Source organism: Manis pentadactyla, chromosome 11, assembly GCF_030020395.1.
Source record: "Manis pentadactyla isolate mManPen7 chromosome 11, mManPen7.hap1, whole genome shotgun sequence".
In the NCBI taxonomy this organism is placed as follows: Eukaryota; Metazoa; Chordata; class Mammalia; order Pholidota; family Manidae; genus Manis; species Manis pentadactyla.
In genome coordinates this window covers 29,812,181-29,829,670 of record NC_080029.1, presented here as the reverse complement: position 1 = coordinate 29,829,670, position 17,490 = coordinate 29,812,181, and the positions used below count along the sequence as shown (strand labels likewise).

Here is a 17,490-nt window from a genome sequence, read left to right as displayed (position 1 = left end):
TTGGCTTTTTATTCTTGTATTTTCTTTCTTGTCAGGACGCCCAGGCTTCTCCATCACTAAATAGAACAACACCCTTTTCCTTAAGCTTGCTTTCTCATGGAGCTATACTTTTATGTATTTCTTTTATTTTCCCGCCGAGCTTCTTAAAATTAGTCCCCTCTGCTGGCTGCCTCAACTTCCTCATCACCCACCCACTGCTTAATACTTAAAATCCACTGCATTACCCTTTTCCACTGTGCAATTCCCTTTCAATGTCTTTTAATAACCAAGCCTATCAACCTTCCACTTCCCACCCACAAACAGATTGTCTACCTTACCGAGGTCTTTCTTATTGTTGTTACTTTCTTTGAAACTTCTTTTTTTCTTTATTTGATTTGGAACACATTTGCCTTGTTTCTTTTTTTTTTTTTTTTTGCTCTATTTCTGATTATTGACTGATGGGCCAATCAAATAAGACTTCCCCAAGCTGGGAGAAGTTGGTTTCTGGAATGAATGGTCCATTGACAAAAGGTCCATTCCCTTCTCAGAATTTTTCATTCCGAGGAGCTCAGTTGTTCACCCAGAGTATGAGACCATTACATCTGAATGTGCTGTCAATTGGCAGTCTAGTTTATTCCATTTGGATATGACTATGGAATTCTACATGCCAAGCCCCAGATTTCTAACTGAAACCAAAGTTTTCATTTTTCCTTCCCTTAAACAGCTCCTTCTCAGGACCTATTTTTGTCTGATTTTAAGATTGGGATCACCTTTTGTCCTCCTCTTCTACTCTCTAATCCAAACAATCCTCAATCCTATCAGAACTACTTATGTAATATTTCTTCTATTTGATATTTTTCTATTTCCAATACCACTACTACTGTCTTTGTCTCCAGTCCTATGTTCAATCTTATATGCTTGGGCTTCATGATTCTTTCAAAAGTGAAATTGTCACTTCATCGTGACATCACTCAAAAATCATCAGTGTTTCCTGACAAATACAGGGAAAATGTCTCCCTCCCTGTCCTCCACTGTGTACACTGTACGCTCTTAGCTGCCCTGACTTTCCTGCCTCAAATTAGGCTGTGTGAGTGGCATCTAGCTTTGCAGCCAATTTGGGAGATCAAACAAAAAACCAGGAGTTTGGAGGAAGTTAATATTTGCTAAGAAACATACATGCGTGTCATTTCTGCCTGTTGAAGTCATCCCTGCTTTTGAGCCTCATCTCAACTTTGCAGTTTTTTTCCCTAAAGGCTTTCATGTTTTCCCAGTAATGGCACCTAGTTTCTCCTGGATTATGTAGTACATTTCCAGTACTCTGATGACACACTAAGTTTATGATATATTGGTAATCAAGGTCTGTATATGATGATCCATTAGGATATGAAAATAAGATAATTAGAATTGCTCTTTATTTTCTAATTTTTTAAATACTGATTTTTTTCTTGTGGCAGAATATACAACATTAAACATACTATTTTAACAATTTTTAAGTGTATAATTACGTGACATTCATATTCATATTGTACAACCATAACCATCCTCCATCTCCGGAACTTTTTTATCTTCCCTGACTGAAACTCTTACCCATTAAACACAAACTTTTAAAACTTCTCTTTTTATGAATATTTTAAATGTATATAAGGTTAGAGAGTATATGTATTTTCAAAATAACTAGTCATGTATTGGAAACACATGCTTAAATATATATATATATTTATTTATTAAGGTGTCATTGATACACAATCTTATGAAGGTTTCACACGAGCAACAATGTGGTTACTATATTCACTCATATTATCAAGTCCCCCTTCCCAACCCTATTGCTGTCACTGTCCATCAGCACAGTAAGATGCTACAGTCACTACTTGTCTTCTCTGTGCTATATTGCCTTCCCTATGCCCCTACTACATTATGTGTCCTAATCATAATACCCCTCAATCCCCCTCTCCTTCCCTTCCCACCTGTTCTCCCCACCCTCTTTCCCTTTAGTAACTGCTACACCCTTCTTGGAGTCTGTGAGTCTGCTGCTGTTTTGGTCCTTCAGTTTTTTCTTTGTTGTTACACTCCACCAATGAGTGAAATCATTTGGTACTTGTCTTTTCTGCCTGGCTTATTTCACTGAGCATAATGCCCTCTAGCTCCATCTATGTTGTTTCAAATGGTAGGATTTGTTTTCTTCTTATGGCTGAATAATATTCCACTGTGTATATATACCACATCTCTACCCATTCATCTACTGATGAACACTCAGGTTGCTTTCATACCTTGGCTATTGTGAGTAGTGCTGTGATAAACATAGGGGTGTATATGGCTTTTTGAATCAGGAATCTTGTTTTCTTTGGGTAAATTTCTAGTAGTGGAATTCCTAGGACAAATAGTATTTCTATTTTTAGTTTTTTGAGGAACTTCCATATCGCTTTCCACAATGGTTGAACTAATTTACATTCCCATCAACAGTGTAGGTTCCCCTTTCTTGGCATCCTTGCCAGCATTTGTTGTTCTTAGTCTTTTCGATGCTGGCCATCCCAACTGGTGTGAGGTGGTATCTCATTGTGTTTTTAATTTGCATTTCTCTGATTATTAGTGATGTGGAGCATCTTTTCATGTGTCTGTTGGCCATCTGAATTTCTTCTTTGGAGAAGTGTTTGTTCAGGTCCTCTGCCCATTTTTTAATTGGGTTATTTGCTCTTTGGGTGTTGAGGTGTGTGAGTTCTTCATATGTTTTGGATGTTAACTCTTTTGTCAGATATGTCATTTATGAATATATTCTCCCATACTGTAGGATGCCTTTTTGTCCTTTGCTGTACAGAAACTTTTTAGTTTGATGTAGTCCCATTTGTTCATTTTTGCTTTTGTTTCCCTTGCCTGAGGAGATGTGTTCAGGAAAAAGTTGCTCATGTTTATATTAAAGAGAGTTTTGCCTATGTTTTATTCTAAGAGTTTTACGGTTTCATGACTTACATTCAGGTCTTTAATTCATTTTGAGTTTACTTTTGTGTATGGAGTTAGACAATAATCCAGTTTCATTCTCTTGCATGTAGCTGTCCAGTTTTGCCAACACCAGCTGTTGAAGAGGTTGTCATTTCTCCATTGTATATCCATGGCTCCTTTATTGTATATTAATTGGCCATATATGTGTGGGTTTGTATCTGGGCTCTCTATTCTGTTCCATTGATCTATGGGTCTGTTCTTGTGCCAAATTGTCTTGATTACTGTGGTTTTGTAGTAGAACTTGAAGTTGGGGAGCATAATCCCTCCAGCTTTATTCTTCCTTATCCGGATTGTTTTTTGCTTTGGTTATTCAGGGTCTTCTGTGGTTCCATATGAATTTTAGGACTATTTGTTCTAGCTTGTTGAAGAATGCTGTTGGTATTTTGAAATGGATTGACTCTGTAGATTGCTTTAGGCAGGATGGCCATTTTGACAATATTAATTCTTCCTACCCATGAGCACAGGATGTATTTCTATTTTTTGGTGTCTTTTTTAATCTCTCTCATGAGTTTCTTATAGTTTTTAGGGTATAGGTTTTTCACCTCCTTGGTTACGTTTATTCCTAAGTGTTTTATTCTTTTTGATGCAATTGTAAATAGAATTGTTTTCTTGATTTCTCTTTCTGCTAGTTCATCATTAGTATATACAAACATGCTTAAATTTTTAAGTGACTGTGAAACATAATAAAAAAATTTAAAGTCCACTAACAGTTATGTATCTCTAGGCATTTTGTAAATAGCGTTTGATATTGATTTTGGATACAAGTGATTTGGCTGACACCTGTTTTTTAATTGATTACTAGATAAAAAAATAAATTTAGACAAGCAAAAGCTAATAAATTCAAATCACCTGTAATATCACAATTTCCAGGTAACTATTATTAAATTTTCACTGTATATTCCTTTCTACCAATTTTCTGTAATACAGACAAGATTTACTTTTAAAAAAGGAAGATCATATTATATTCATCAGTTTTGCAAATTTTGTATCTTGCTTTTTGCACTTTGAAGAATGTCATGAACAGTCCTTTAGATACTAAACATTCTTTCCCCTTGTATTTTAATCTTTATTTTATGAAGATACAAAATTCATTTATTTGGATACCTTGTTTTTCTGTGCTGTTGGAATTATAGATTTTTCCAGTTTTTTTTTAACCTCCATCTTTTTTGTCTCTTTCTGAGGCAACTTTGCGTGAAGAGCTTCGACCAAAATTTGAATTATACCTCAACCACTTACTAGTGATGTGACTTTTGGCAAGTTGTGAACCTCTGTATGCTTCATTTTCCTTCACCTGTAAATTGGGGATAAAAAAAAATCCACACTGCTGGGTTGCTGTGAGGATTAAATGAGTTAATATGTGGAAAATACCTCAGAGTGCTGGACATAGAGTGAGCAAACAATAAATTTTAGCAGTGATTTCTAGTGTACATCCCTTGTCAAGTCAGCCAAGTTAATCATCAAATAGCTCCTGAAAGATAAAGTATGGTTATATTCTTTAATAAGATGAATTAATACTAATGACTCGATTTTATCAGTTCTACAATCTAGGAACCATGAACACAGCAATCTCAACTTGTGGCAGCCTATGGAGACAGCATCTAACTTACAGATTTGAAAACTAAATTGGAGTCCTTTTGAAGGCAGATTCATACAGTGACAAATGAGGGAGGAATTAGGTCTTGTTAGAAGGCATTTGTCCTTTGTTTTGTGAACAGTGTAGTTAGTTTACCACACACCTGACGAGGGCAGGGATGTGTCTGTTTTATTTTGCCATTTGTGTTCCAGGCCACCGCGTGGCCATAGCAGACAATAAATATTCATGAACAAACAGGTGTATGCTTTGTTGAATGTATTGTGATGTATGTTGTAAATATAATGAAGCCTTTGTATGATGAACTGACAATTGACAATGGAATTCTTGTCTGCAGAGTGGGATGGGGTCTATCAGGCTCAGCTCCTGATTATTATTGGATTTGAGGGTTAGTAGATTGAGAAATAATGGAGGCAGCTATTGCTCCTAGCGAGTGCCTCCCTCTATGCTGGTCAGGTTCTCTGATTCCTCTGTCATTCCCTCCTGTGTGCTCTGTCCTTATTGCAGCTGCTAGATCTGATCTCACTGTGAAAATAGTGTTTCCTTTCTGCCGACTCATGGGGTTCAGTGTTTGATTAACAAGTTTCCTATTTTCTGAGCAAAATACCTAGGTAAATCCCCCTTGGATGATACAAGGACCTGTAATAATATTTGGCCACCCTGTGAGCCTTGTGTTGAATGACATACCTTTTGTAAAGGCATGTTGTCATTTATAATGCTGGCACCAGCATCCACTCCTTGGGCATCCTCAGTGAACTGTTGATTCCTGTACTGGATAATATTGACAGTCATGAGAAGAATGACTTTAGTTGCTGCTGCTGAATTTAAAAAAACCAGACTAACAATATAAATGGATTTTACTCTCTTCAAAGTAATGACCTTGGGATAGATGTAATCCTTTGATGCTTCCATTCACGTTGCTATTGCCCCAAACATTTCTGGAATTCTTTTTAAGTTACCTTCAGAGTTGCCCCAAACATTTCTGGAAATTCAGAGCCTATGGCACATTCTTTTGAATATTTTCAAGTTTGACAAATATTCAATCTTTTTGGAGGCTTTTATTTTTTGGAAACAGGGAAGAGTCATTGGCATCGAGTCCAGCAGCTGAGGTTGAGTACCATTCTGTTCAATGGAGGGTTTTAGACTTCTTGTATTTATGTCATGAGACATATATGTTTGTCTCAAACATTCCTTTTTAAAATGAGGTTTCAAATTATAAAATATTTCAAGCATATAGACCAGTATGGAGCACTAAATGACAGGCATGTTTCCAGTACTGATGTCAACAGATGCTAACATTTTTCTGTATTTGCTGGCAGCTTTCTCTCCTTTCCCATTCCTTCTTCAAAAAAAAAGTGTTATAGGTATTCCTAAATCCTCCCCTGCCCCCATACCATTCCCGTCCCTGCCTCTATAGTCACACCTCTAAGAAGGTTGCTAACCTTTATTCCCAGGTGTGTTTATGCCTTTTGGAGGAAATGTTTTAAAATTTATACCAATTGTATTCTACTGTACATACCCTTCTGATGTTTTTGATGTTTACCTATGTTGATTTGTTTGAATTGCTCTATAGTATTCCAGTATATGACTAAATCAGCTTATTCATCCCTCACCTAAGAAAAGGTTAAGATACTTCCACGTTTTTGCTATTACAAACAGTGCTGCAGGTAAACATCTGTGTGCATATCTGCTTAGGAATATGTGCTTGAGCTTATCTAAAGCAAGTATCTGGAGGAGAAATTGCTAGGTTCTAGAATATGCACATCTTTCACGTAGAGGATGTTTGCAAGCGGCTTTCCAAAGCAGTTGTCATTATGCTCCCCTTAGCAGTCCCTGTTTCCCCATATCCTTTCAATTGATCAGATTTTTAATTTTTGCCTATCCAATTGTCATGGAATTGTATCTCATCATTTTAATTTACATTTCTCTGCTTACTGTGATTGAGCATCTCTTCATCTGGTTAGTGGTCATATGAATTTCTTTTGTAAATTGCCCATTCATGTCCTTTGCAAATTTTTCTGCTGCCTTATATTCTAAATATTCTTTGTCGGTTTGATGGACTACAAATATCTTCTCCTAGTCTATGGCTTATGTTGTCACTTTTTTATGATGTTATTATTCAGCGGAAGTGCTAAATCTTAATATGGTCATATTTATCAATTTCTCCTTTATGGTACATGCTTTTCTGTGTCTTGTTTTAGAAATCCTGCTCTATCCCAAGGTCATAAAAGTAGTTTCCTATGCATTCTTTAAAAAATTTTGAAATACATTGTTTTACAGTGCCCTAGAATTGATCTTAGTAGAATTACATATATACTATGACACTGGAATCTTCTTAATTCTTCTCCATGTGGATGTCCAGTTGTCTCAGCTCCATATACTGAATCTTTTCACCACTGTCATACCCCCATTCCTTATTTATGTGGCTGTGTTCTGTGGTCTTCTGTTCTTTGACAGTGTTGGGCATGTCTGCTGTGCTCCAGCCTTACTCCTTATGCTTACTCAGGGCTTAGAAGTCTGGGTTGTTAAGTTCAGGATTGTTTTGGTTACACCAGGCTCTTTACACTTTCAAATATATTTCAGGAATGTGGACGCCTTTCTTTGCTTTTGCAGGAATTACTCAGATGTTTTATAGATATATTCTGAAAATTTGCCTTCTTATTATCATAAGTCTTTTCATCCACACAGATGGTATAGTCATGTTTATTTTTTTTACATCTTTCAATAGAATTTCATAAATTTTGCTGTATTTTTCTTACAGATCTTGGTTAAATACTTGGTATTCCTAAGTATCCTATAGTCTGTATTGTTGTTGTTAATGGCACATTTCAGTTATCTTTTCCTATTGTAGCTGGTGTATAGGATCATTATTCGTTTTTGTCTATCTTGCTCAATTCTCATTCATTTTCATGGTTTATCTATTGATTTTCTTGCATGTACTTTGCTGGCAGTTATATAATCTTTTGATAATGATAGATAATTTTTTCCAAGTTGTGTGAGTAAAAGAAAATGGTTTCTCTACTCACAACACTTCTGATACCAACTGTGTGGGTTTCCCCCACATTTTGGTCCTCCAGTTTTCTGTGGACACAAACTAGGTGTCCTACAATTTAGTTCAATTTTGGTATTAATTACCTGGAGTTAGCACAGACCCCTTCAGTTAAAGGCCTCAGTCCCGTAAGACCACCCCTACTTCAGACTCCAGTCACAAGTCCAGGTCTCCCATACTCCTATTGATGAGCTATAAATCAGGGGTTCCTATGAACCCTTCCTCAGGTTTAATACTTTGCTAGAAGGGCTCACAGAACTCAGAAAAGTGCTTTACCTACCATTACTGGTTATTATAAAGAATACAACTAAGGAACAGCCAAATGGAAGAGATGCGCAGGGTAAGGTGCGGGGGAGGAGATACACGGAGCTTCCATGCCCTGCGCAGGCACACCACCCCCCTGGCACCGCCTGTGTTCACCAACCCAGACGTTCTCTGAACCCAGAGAACTTCTTTATAGCGTATTTTATAGCAGTTCCACCACATAGGCACGATTGAGTAGATCATTGGCCTTTGGTGATTGCGCTCAATCTCCAGCCCCGTCTCCTTCCTTGTAGGAACCAAACTCATCCCTCAAGAGTCACCTCATTAGCATCAACTCAGCTTTAGTTGAAAGAGGTTTATGATGAATAACAAAAGGTACTCCTCTCATCTCTATTGCTCAAGGAGTAACATGAGTTTTAGGAGATCTGTTCTAGGAACCAGACAAAAACTAAATATGTATTTTCTATGATATCATAATATCCTGATGAATTTCACTGATTTTTCTTACAATAATGTACTGACTTAGACTTCCACCATACCAGTTATTTTTATAAATAAAGTTTTATTGAAGCACAACTATACCCATATTGTCTCTGGCTCATTTTGCCTTACTTACAGTGGCACAGTTGACTAGTTTGGACAGGGACCTGTCCAAACCCTGAAGTACTTGCTATCAGGCCCTTTGCAAAATGTTTCTCAACCCTCTCAACACAGTGCTGAACAGAGGAAGTGATAGGAACTGTCTCATTCCTATCTTTAAAAGGAGAGCTTGTAATGTTGTGCCATTAAGATTAATGCTGCCTGTAGGTTCATGCACCCTTTCCTGGGTTAAGAAAATCTCCTGTTTTTAGACTTGTAAGAAGTGTTTTCTTGTTTATTTAAAAATTTCATGAATGAATGTTGAATTTATCAAATGTGTTTTAGCATATGAGAAGGTTCATTTTTCTCTCAAACATAATTTTATACTCTTTTACATTATTTTATTATTTCTAGTTCTTGGGGCTAGAATCCTCCTGTTTAATATGTCTTTACAACCTGTGAGCTTGGTGGGCCTGATTTTTTTGTAGGAATTGTCTGTAGCATTGGTTGTGGGAGTTGTACTCATTTTTCCAATGGCCATCATTGGCCCAGAATCAATTTTTGTTAATTTCTCAGGTTGGGCATTTCTGGATCATACAGGTAGCCTAAATTTGTACTGACGGTGTTCAGGAGGCTGAGGTATGGGGTTTACATTTCTCAGGGAGTTTTTTGTTCTTCTCTCCCGAAATCTCTCCCTGTGGTTGCAGTTCCTTGAGGGTCCTCGCTGGGGGCAGCAGCTTCCTAGCTTGGGCAGACCCCCCAGACTCTGCCTCTTGTCCCTCTGTGCTAATTGGAATCTTGACTCTACATCTCCTGGATCAGTACTTGTTTTATTCCTTCCTCCTCCCCATGACCTCTCTCACCCCCAGGGGCAGCTGCCCAGGCAATTCGTCTGCTTCCTTCTGGTTTTCGGTTGCTGCTTTGTTTCTGGCACCTGGTCATTTTCCCTTCTTTATTCCAGGTTCAGCTTATGCATTTAAAAAAATATCATATCTGAGTGCGACGCACCGGTTGCACAGCAAATCTCTGAGTAATCAAGAAAACTTGAGACTGTTTGGGAAATGCAACAATCCAAATGGCCATGGTCACAATTACAAAGTTGAGGTAACAGTACATGGAGAGATTGATCCTGTCACAGGGATGGTTATGAATCTGACTGACCTCAAAAAGCATATGGAGGAGGCAATTATGAAGCCTCTTGATCATAAGAATCTGGACCTCGATGTGCCGTACTTTACAGACACCGTAAGCACGACTGAAAATGTAGCTGTATATATCTGGGAAAACCTCCAGAAATTACTTCCTGTGGGAGTTCTTTATAAAGTAAAAGTCTATGAAACTGACAATAATAGTGTGGTCTATAAGGGACAGTAGCTCTTAGGGCTTAATACTGTGGAGAGATTTAATTTCTTCCCATATTTGAAAAGGCCTTTATCCCCTTGGACAATTTAGAAGCTGTCACATAATGGTTGTACCTCCACAGTGTGTTCTGGAGCACCTGAGCTACTGAAATCATTGTGAGTAAGATCTGTTTTAAATTCAAATCTGTTTCAGAATCAAATTTTGTAATGTATCCTGTGTATTATTTAGAGAGTCTTTTATCTGTAGATTAAATATCACTTCATTTTCAATAAAATGTTTTAGTGTGTAAAAAAAAAAAAATATCATATCTGCTATTTCCAGGTACTTATAGCAGGAGTCGTGATGTATGTGTTGTCTTGGCTCATGACCTTGCTGGAATGAGAGGCTGCCCCCTAAAAACAATTTCAGCATTCAAAATACAAAAACAAAATAAAACCCAGTAAAACAAAAAGCAAAACTTGAAATTTAGGTCTCAATTTAAAGAACTAACCAGGAGCCAGGCAACACACAAAGTCCTCTGATATTAGCTCATGTAATTCTTACCAAGACCCCCTAACTTTTTAAATGGAGAAGTTAAATAACGGGCCTGGCAGTTTGCCAGGGGAGAGTCAGGCAAGGGACTCAGCTTTATTGGGCATGCCCCACTCTTAAATGGCCTCAACAGCAGTAATACCTGGTATTAAGTGTGCCCCTTCTCAAGGCGATTACTGTAAAGGTCAACACTATTTTCTGTCTGGCATTCCTGGTATATTTACACAATTGTCTCAACTGGTAAGTCTAGAATAGAATCATGATTGTGTCTATCTGAAAATTTGCAATTTTGGGTGGATTCTAATGAATGAAAAATCTGAAAACCAGTTTTCCACAGGTTTTCAATAGTTGAAAAACGAGCACGGGTATACTTCTGAACACAATAGAACCCCAGGGAATTAATAGGGATTCATTGTTTTCTATGTTGGCAAGCTTTCAGAGAAATGTGTCTTCCCAGGTTTACTAAGACATGTTTTAAAAACATACTGTCATGAATGTGGTTTCTGGAAGGCCACAGAGAAGTGGGTTTTTATATCCCCTCTTGGTTTGTTTATTCATACTCTGAAATCAAGACTTTTATAAATACAGAGTAGTGGTCATTATGTTTTGTTACTGAGGGCTTGCAGATGGCTAACATTTTAATCTCAGTTAATGGCTTGAGGATGGACTCCAGGGTGCTTCACCATGGCTTACCCTTGTTCATGATCTAATTTAGCAGTGTCTTACTTTGAGTTGAAGACAGCCTTGGGAATTTTTGCCCAGCGCTTGTAAGAGCGTTCCGGAACACTGCACGTTTACCTGGTGCTACCTGAGAGGAGGTGCTTGGACAGTCATGGCTTCTCTGAGCCCTAACCTATTATCTGGGAGTGGTTGAGAAGTGGTAGAACTTCTATTCTGCCAGCAGCATAGAGCTGTATCCATTTATTGTGTTAATGACTTTGCCAGGAATTTTCTCAGTGCACAGTAGGCATACTTTCTGGAGGAGCTGATCTTGTAATCTGTTTATCTAGAGCAGCCAATTAGGAATCTGCTAATTAGCTTGATGTTTGGTCTCCCCACTAAGTGAGCTCTTATGAACTCTGCCAGATGTGGGTTTCCAGATGGTCTGACAGGGGAAAGGGAAGGACTGGGCCAAGGGGCCATTGTAGGTCGGTTTCTTATAGTCAAGAATTCACTCAGCTCAGTCATCTTCCTTTTCGGTTGCCATTCTTTCCCCTTTCTTCCCCCTTTCAGAGCTGTTAACCTGTCCCAGGATGAGTTAGTTTTGCCTTCCTTTTCTGTTTTCAGTATTGGCACTTGGAAATGCCTATGACTTACACGGTCTGCTGTGTGGCCTCCCCAAGGGCAGATCTCACCTCTATTCCTCGCCTTAAAGAAGGCATAAAATTAACCAATCTCTAGAACTCTGGCTGTTTGGTTAATTATTCTTCCTCTTCCTAGTGACTAAGTATGACTTCTCCAAGGTTCAGCACCTCCCAACCTTTTACAGTTTTTTGAGATATTCACCAATAAATGCTAATATTTGTTGAATGTGTTTTATATGCCAGTCACTTTTGAAAACAGCTAGTATTTATTGAGCATCTACTGTGTGCCAGGCACTGTTTTAGCCAGTTCAGATGTGGAGCAAAACAAAAGAAGGCTGTCCTTCTAAGAGCACATGTCCTATTGGGCAGGCAGCCAGACAATAAAACCCATAGTAAAGAAACCTAGACTGTGTCTGGTAGTTACATGTGCTCTGAAGAAGAAATAGAATGGGGAGAGACAGTGCACAGAGTGGCTGGCCAGGGGTGATGTGGGGACGTTTGGGAAGAGCAGAGTCTCCAAGGAAATGAAGGAAGGAGCCCAGCTTGCTTCTCCTGGGTCTTGCCAACTCAGAGCCTGTGATGTGACCCCTCCTTCCCCTCCTGGTCTCTCTAATGGCACCTCTTTCTCCCAGAGCCCAGGACTGAACCCTGACTGGTCTGTTCTCTTTCCTTATCCAATCATCAAACCTCTTCAGCTTTCCTTTGACGTATGTGTGGCAGTAAAACCTTCATTTCCACTGCCTTTGTGGAAAGGGAACAACTGCCTGGCCAAGGGCTCTGCTATTCCATTTCAGATGTACTGTAACAGCCTCCTAAATGGTCTCTCTCAGCTGCTCGCTTGTCCTTTCTCACTGAGCCATCTCCACCGTAATGCCAGAACTTGTAAGCCATCGTTTGAGTGCTGCCTTTGTGCCTGGCATAGGATTCCCACAAGAACTTCATAACCTGTTTTGCAGATGAAGAAACTGACTTTCTAAAAGTTGCTCACTTATTCAGGAGGTGGTTATACCAGGATTTGAACTTAGGTCGGGCTGAATCCACAGGTCTTTCTCCTAGCCCAGAGCCCAAGTGGCCTTTACTCTGCTGCTATATATGATCAAGACCCTGCTTTGATCTCTAAAACCTTTAACTCAGAATTCTTTTGTGCTTCCCATCAGCTGTGGGGTAAGTCCAAAGGTTTTGGAAGAGCTTTCAAAGCTTTTCAGAACTGAGCCAAGCTGCACCTGTCACTAGTTTTCTATCTCAGTACCCCATGTGACACACACAAATGTGTACACAAATATAAATGTGTCAAACACAGCTATACCTATGCTCACAAGGTGGGCGCTTTTTCATTCTCTCTTCTTAAACTCACTCTGTCTTCATGCCCCAGCTCAGATGCCCCTTCCTCTCTTACTTGCATCTGTGTCCATCTTTCCCTCCAGTCTCCAGTTAGAAGGGGTGTCCTGCCTGTTTTAGGCCAGTTTAGACTTCAGAGGATGCACTGGGCCATTCTCTGAACACCTGCAGATCTCTTACTCTTGTTCACCAACTTGCCATTCCCATGATTTCTGTAATACTTTTTCACATGTGATCCTAAGATACTGAGAAAACTTATACATCTGAAATAACATAACTTTTCTAAGCAAGGGTCTTCGGAGGTATATACTCATTTCACTAAAGCTTCTCAGAACTCAAAACACATTTGGAGGAGCTCCGTTTTCTAAATTGCCTTCCAGCTACCCAAGAAAGCCAATTTCCTTCTTTAATAGCTGCGACTCACTTTTGAATTCATGATGACATGAACCTAGTTTAGTCACCCATCTGAGTCATCGGTAGGAACTCCATTTAAAATTTGACTATTTCCCTAAATCAAATCCATCCTCAAGGGATTAAAACTAGATATTCACTAGAATGTGCCATAGGAAATTCTGAAATAAGAGTTCTGAAAATGTTTGTTTAACATGTCAGGGGATGAACCTGGAAGAAAAGCAGGACTGGAATGTTCCTTGTATTTCTTAATCCAATGCCCCTCACTGATCTGTTTCTCCGTGGAGGGAAAGGGGGAAAAGGGAAGTGTGGAGAGGAAAGGGGACACTTCAGGGCAGTGTGAGTCATGGGAAGCAGTTAAAACTTACAAAAAAAAAAAAAAAAAGAAAAAAAAGAAAATGCACAGCATTCCCTCCCAAGTCCAAGCCTTCCTCTGGGGAGGACTGGGCAGGAAATTTTGTTTTGGAAATGGAGTGAGACCTGGTCTGGTGCCATTGGAAAGATGTGTGATAGAGGCAGGAGGAATAAGGTGGGGAGGCCTAGGTACCCTCACGCAAAGGAATGCCGTTTATTTGCAAATAATTCTCCTGAGATAATGAGTGGAATTTTATAGACAGGAGGTTGGAGAGCAGAGGATCTGGTCCAAGTTAGATCAGGATCTTGGTTTTTACTCTTCTAGCTCTGTGCAGCTGCACTACTCAACAGCAGTCTCGACAATGAGCTCACTGAGAGCTGCCGCTGAATTTTGTTGTGATTTGTATATCCAGCACTTTACACTTGACTAGACCTAGTAAGGACCCAGTCAATATTTGGTGAGTAAATAAATAAAATTGGTTGTTGGAACAGGTCGAGAGGCTAATTCCGCACTGTTGTTTCTGGTAGCGGCCACTAGGTGGTGCCTTCATAAGAGCAGGAGCAAATGAAATCTTGGCTCTTCAGAGGAAAACTTAAGCCTGAAGCCTTACCCAGAACCCTCACTGGAGCGCATGCCCTCCAGCAATTCAGCACACTTTCTTATTCCTAACGTTGAATGTGCATTCAACAGAATTCAGGTATGTGGCTAGCACTGACTTTCATTAGTTGGGTCAGTTTCATGGGTGGCCGACAAGAATCCTCCAGTTTTTCATTTAAGGCTAAAGTTTGAGATGTGAAGCCAGTTCTACCCAAGGCATGCACGCTGTGCACGCTGTGAAGCAGGTCCCTGTTGTTCCTGATTATCCCGTTCTCCAAGAGATCATGTACTCCTATTGGTTCTGTATTTTCTCTGAAATTCTTCCTCCAAATCATTTATGGCTTCATAGCTGGCTCTGGCAGCCTGTGGGTTGAAGTGTTGGGTACCCCTGCATATTTTAAGGGCTTTGCTTCTTGATGAGAACCTGCTCTGTGCTTGTGGTTTATATGTTGAAATTCTCAAAACAGCCCCATGAGACAGGCATGCGCGAGACAACCACTCAGCAGGTAACTTAGGCAGCTTTCCCAGAGTGACACAGCTAGTCAGTACCAGAGAAGATTCAAACCCAGGGCCATCTGCCTACAAGATCTGCTGTGATCTTCATTACATTTTACATAGAGTACAGTTTAATGTATCTACATTAATGAGATCCAGAGACAATAATGATATAACAAAACTCGGCAGCATCTTGCAGAGGGAGTATAGCCCACCCTCATTGTGAACAGACGCTCAGCTCTTGTCAGCTTTCAGACAGTTCCAAAGGAATACTCAGCCTGAGGCTCCTTTGTGCCCAAAAACCTAGTAAAAGGTACTGGAGATTCGACTAGCAAGAGCTGGGGAGAGAGGTGCTGAGTGAGACTGTGCATGTCTGTGTGTGGGGTGTGTGTGTGTGTGTGTGAGAGAGAGAGAGAGAGAAAGTTATTAAATCCTATGAACACCTAGAAAGCTATAACTTTTGCCAGGACTGGACTTGGGCAAAGCAACAAGGTGGATGGACTTTACCTTGAACCTCTGCCCCAACAGGGCCAATTCCGTGTCTGAGCCCCTCCTTTAAAACTCACCTGTCCTGTGTCTCGCTGTCTCATGTTTCTGCTCTGTGATGAGTTGCAGTGAATCAAGCAGAACTAGTCAAATAAATAGACCAACACAATGCACTTGCTAAATAGCATTTCTTTTGGGAGAAAATGTTTTAACTCAGTTCTAACATATCTGCAGACATGGTAGATGTTAATGTTGAGACTATTGGGAATGACTGCCTGCAGGGGAGGATGAAGGAACTGAAAAGCCGCCTGGTGATGGGGCTGTGGGAGGGAGGATTGCAGAAAAGGGATGGGAGGGTCTGGGGTCTGGAGTGTCTCTTGGAGTTTCTTATTTCAGACCTTACTCTCTGCCTTTCCATAGGGGCAGCCCTGATCAGCCTGCACTTTATGGTCTGAAATGTCTTTTGAGCTTTTCAGAAACTTTTCAAGTGGTAATATATTCATGATTCATATTTTTGAATAGTTAACATGCTAGAAACTGGGCATTATTTCCATAATCCTCAGAGGCCCTCATGGGATAGAGACTGGTGTTCTTTCTTCCCACCCTCCTTTCAAATAACGAAATGGAGGTTCAGGAGGGCCATCAGCCAGTTAATGGCAAAGCCAAAGTTCAAAGCCAGGACTGTATGGTTATAAAGCTATGCTCTTAACTGCTATAGTATGCTGTGAGAATAAAGGGGCAAACCTTAACATAAAAGCAAAATTATCAGTAATCTAGAAAAAAAATCATTCATTCATTCATTCAACAGTGACCATCCTAGATGCTGTGTAGTAGGTATTGGGGATACAGAATGAATAAAACCCACAAACCAGACTGCAGGGAGTTTACCTGTAGAGAATAAGAGAACAGAAGTTTCCACAAGGTAAAAGCCTGATTGTTCTGTAGTCACAGTTAGAAGCAGCTACCAGAACCAATTTTAAATCTGGTCATTTGGTCAGTAATAACTGGCCATTGTGAAAGCTGGTTTTAAAACCCACCAGTGTCAGCCCCTCACCTCTGAAAGCCACCCAATCAGGGACGAATGCTCTCCAGAAAGCCTGCCTCTGAGTGCCAGCCAGTCAACACCAGCCTTACCTGAGCACCCACCTGATGTCAGCCCACATTTGCCTCTGGACATCCACCAGTCACAGAACTCCATGCTTTCCAGAGCCCTCCAGGAGATCAGCCATCTGTTCTGTTTGGAGAGACCTTTTAGCCAGCATAGCTTTTCCTTATGGCAGTGAGCAATAAATTAGCCCTGTGGTTCGATTTCAGATACTGAGTGATGTCCTCACTGTCCTTTGACAAAACAAGCAAGTATACGCCTGTCAGGTAGTATCTAGCTACAGAGAAAATAGCACAAGAAAGAGGCTGGAGCAGGACAGGCAGGGGCCTGTTTTAGGCAGGAGGCCCAGCCTATTTGGTGGATGTTTGTGAAGAGACTAGAATGACTTGAGAACTAGAGCTTCCAGAAAGAGGAAAGAGGCATCAGGTAGGAGAGGAGGCTTGTGTATGTGGGGAAAGAGTAGATGAGGCTAGAGAGGAAACAGGTGGAGGCTGGCTCTCCAGGGCCTGCGGGTTTGAGTTTTGCTCCAAATGTGATGGGAAGGCATAAAACTACCCTGGAATGGACCATGTCCCCTGCTTTAAAAATGATGTGCCCATGCTTGCAAGTGCTCACATACACATATGCACACATTTTGAAGTGAGGTTCAAAGGTCCTTCAGGACTGTAACAGTGTTTATGCCTTTGAGCATGGGAGTCAGCATGCCCTCCATGGCACGGTGCTGCGCTAGCCCACCCTCTCCCACTGGGAGTCCCGTGAGTGAGGTGGCTTCACGACCACAGCTGTAGCCCAGGGGGAGGTGATCAGCGAGTTAAAAGCATGGGTCTGAGAGTTTGTTCACTTCATTATAAAGCTGCTCTATTGTCTCAGGTCCATCATTTGGGAAGCTAGGGTTAGACAGGGCCCCAAACTATTGTGACACCTGCCAGGTTTGTGTTGGTCAACTCCTAAATATCTCAGCCAGTTGTTTTTCTCACTCATTACATGTAAAGCTCAATTTCTGTTTCTCAGTCACGGTTTATCCTGATCACCATTCTTATAAATGGGGAT

At 40.2% G+C, this 17,490-nt stretch overlaps 2 protein-coding genes across 6 annotated transcripts in view; both read left to right on the top strand.

Annotated features, from left to right (window-relative positions):
- RGS6 (regulator of G protein signaling 6) overlaps positions 1 to 17,490 on the top strand; it is a 537,833-nt gene that overhangs the window by 60,110 nt on the left and 460,233 nt on the right. The window lies entirely within an intron of this gene.
- Positions 4,883 to 10,118, top strand: LOC118926345 (6-pyruvoyl tetrahydrobiopterin synthase-like). Its single transcript, XM_057488847.1, has 2 exons — positions 4,883 to 4,952; positions 9,418 to 10,118. The coding sequence occupies exons 1-2, from the start codon at positions 4,883 to 4,885 to the stop codon at positions 9,828 to 9,830; spliced, it is 483 nt and encodes a 160-aa protein (XP_057344830.1). The 3' UTR covers positions 9,831 to 10,118.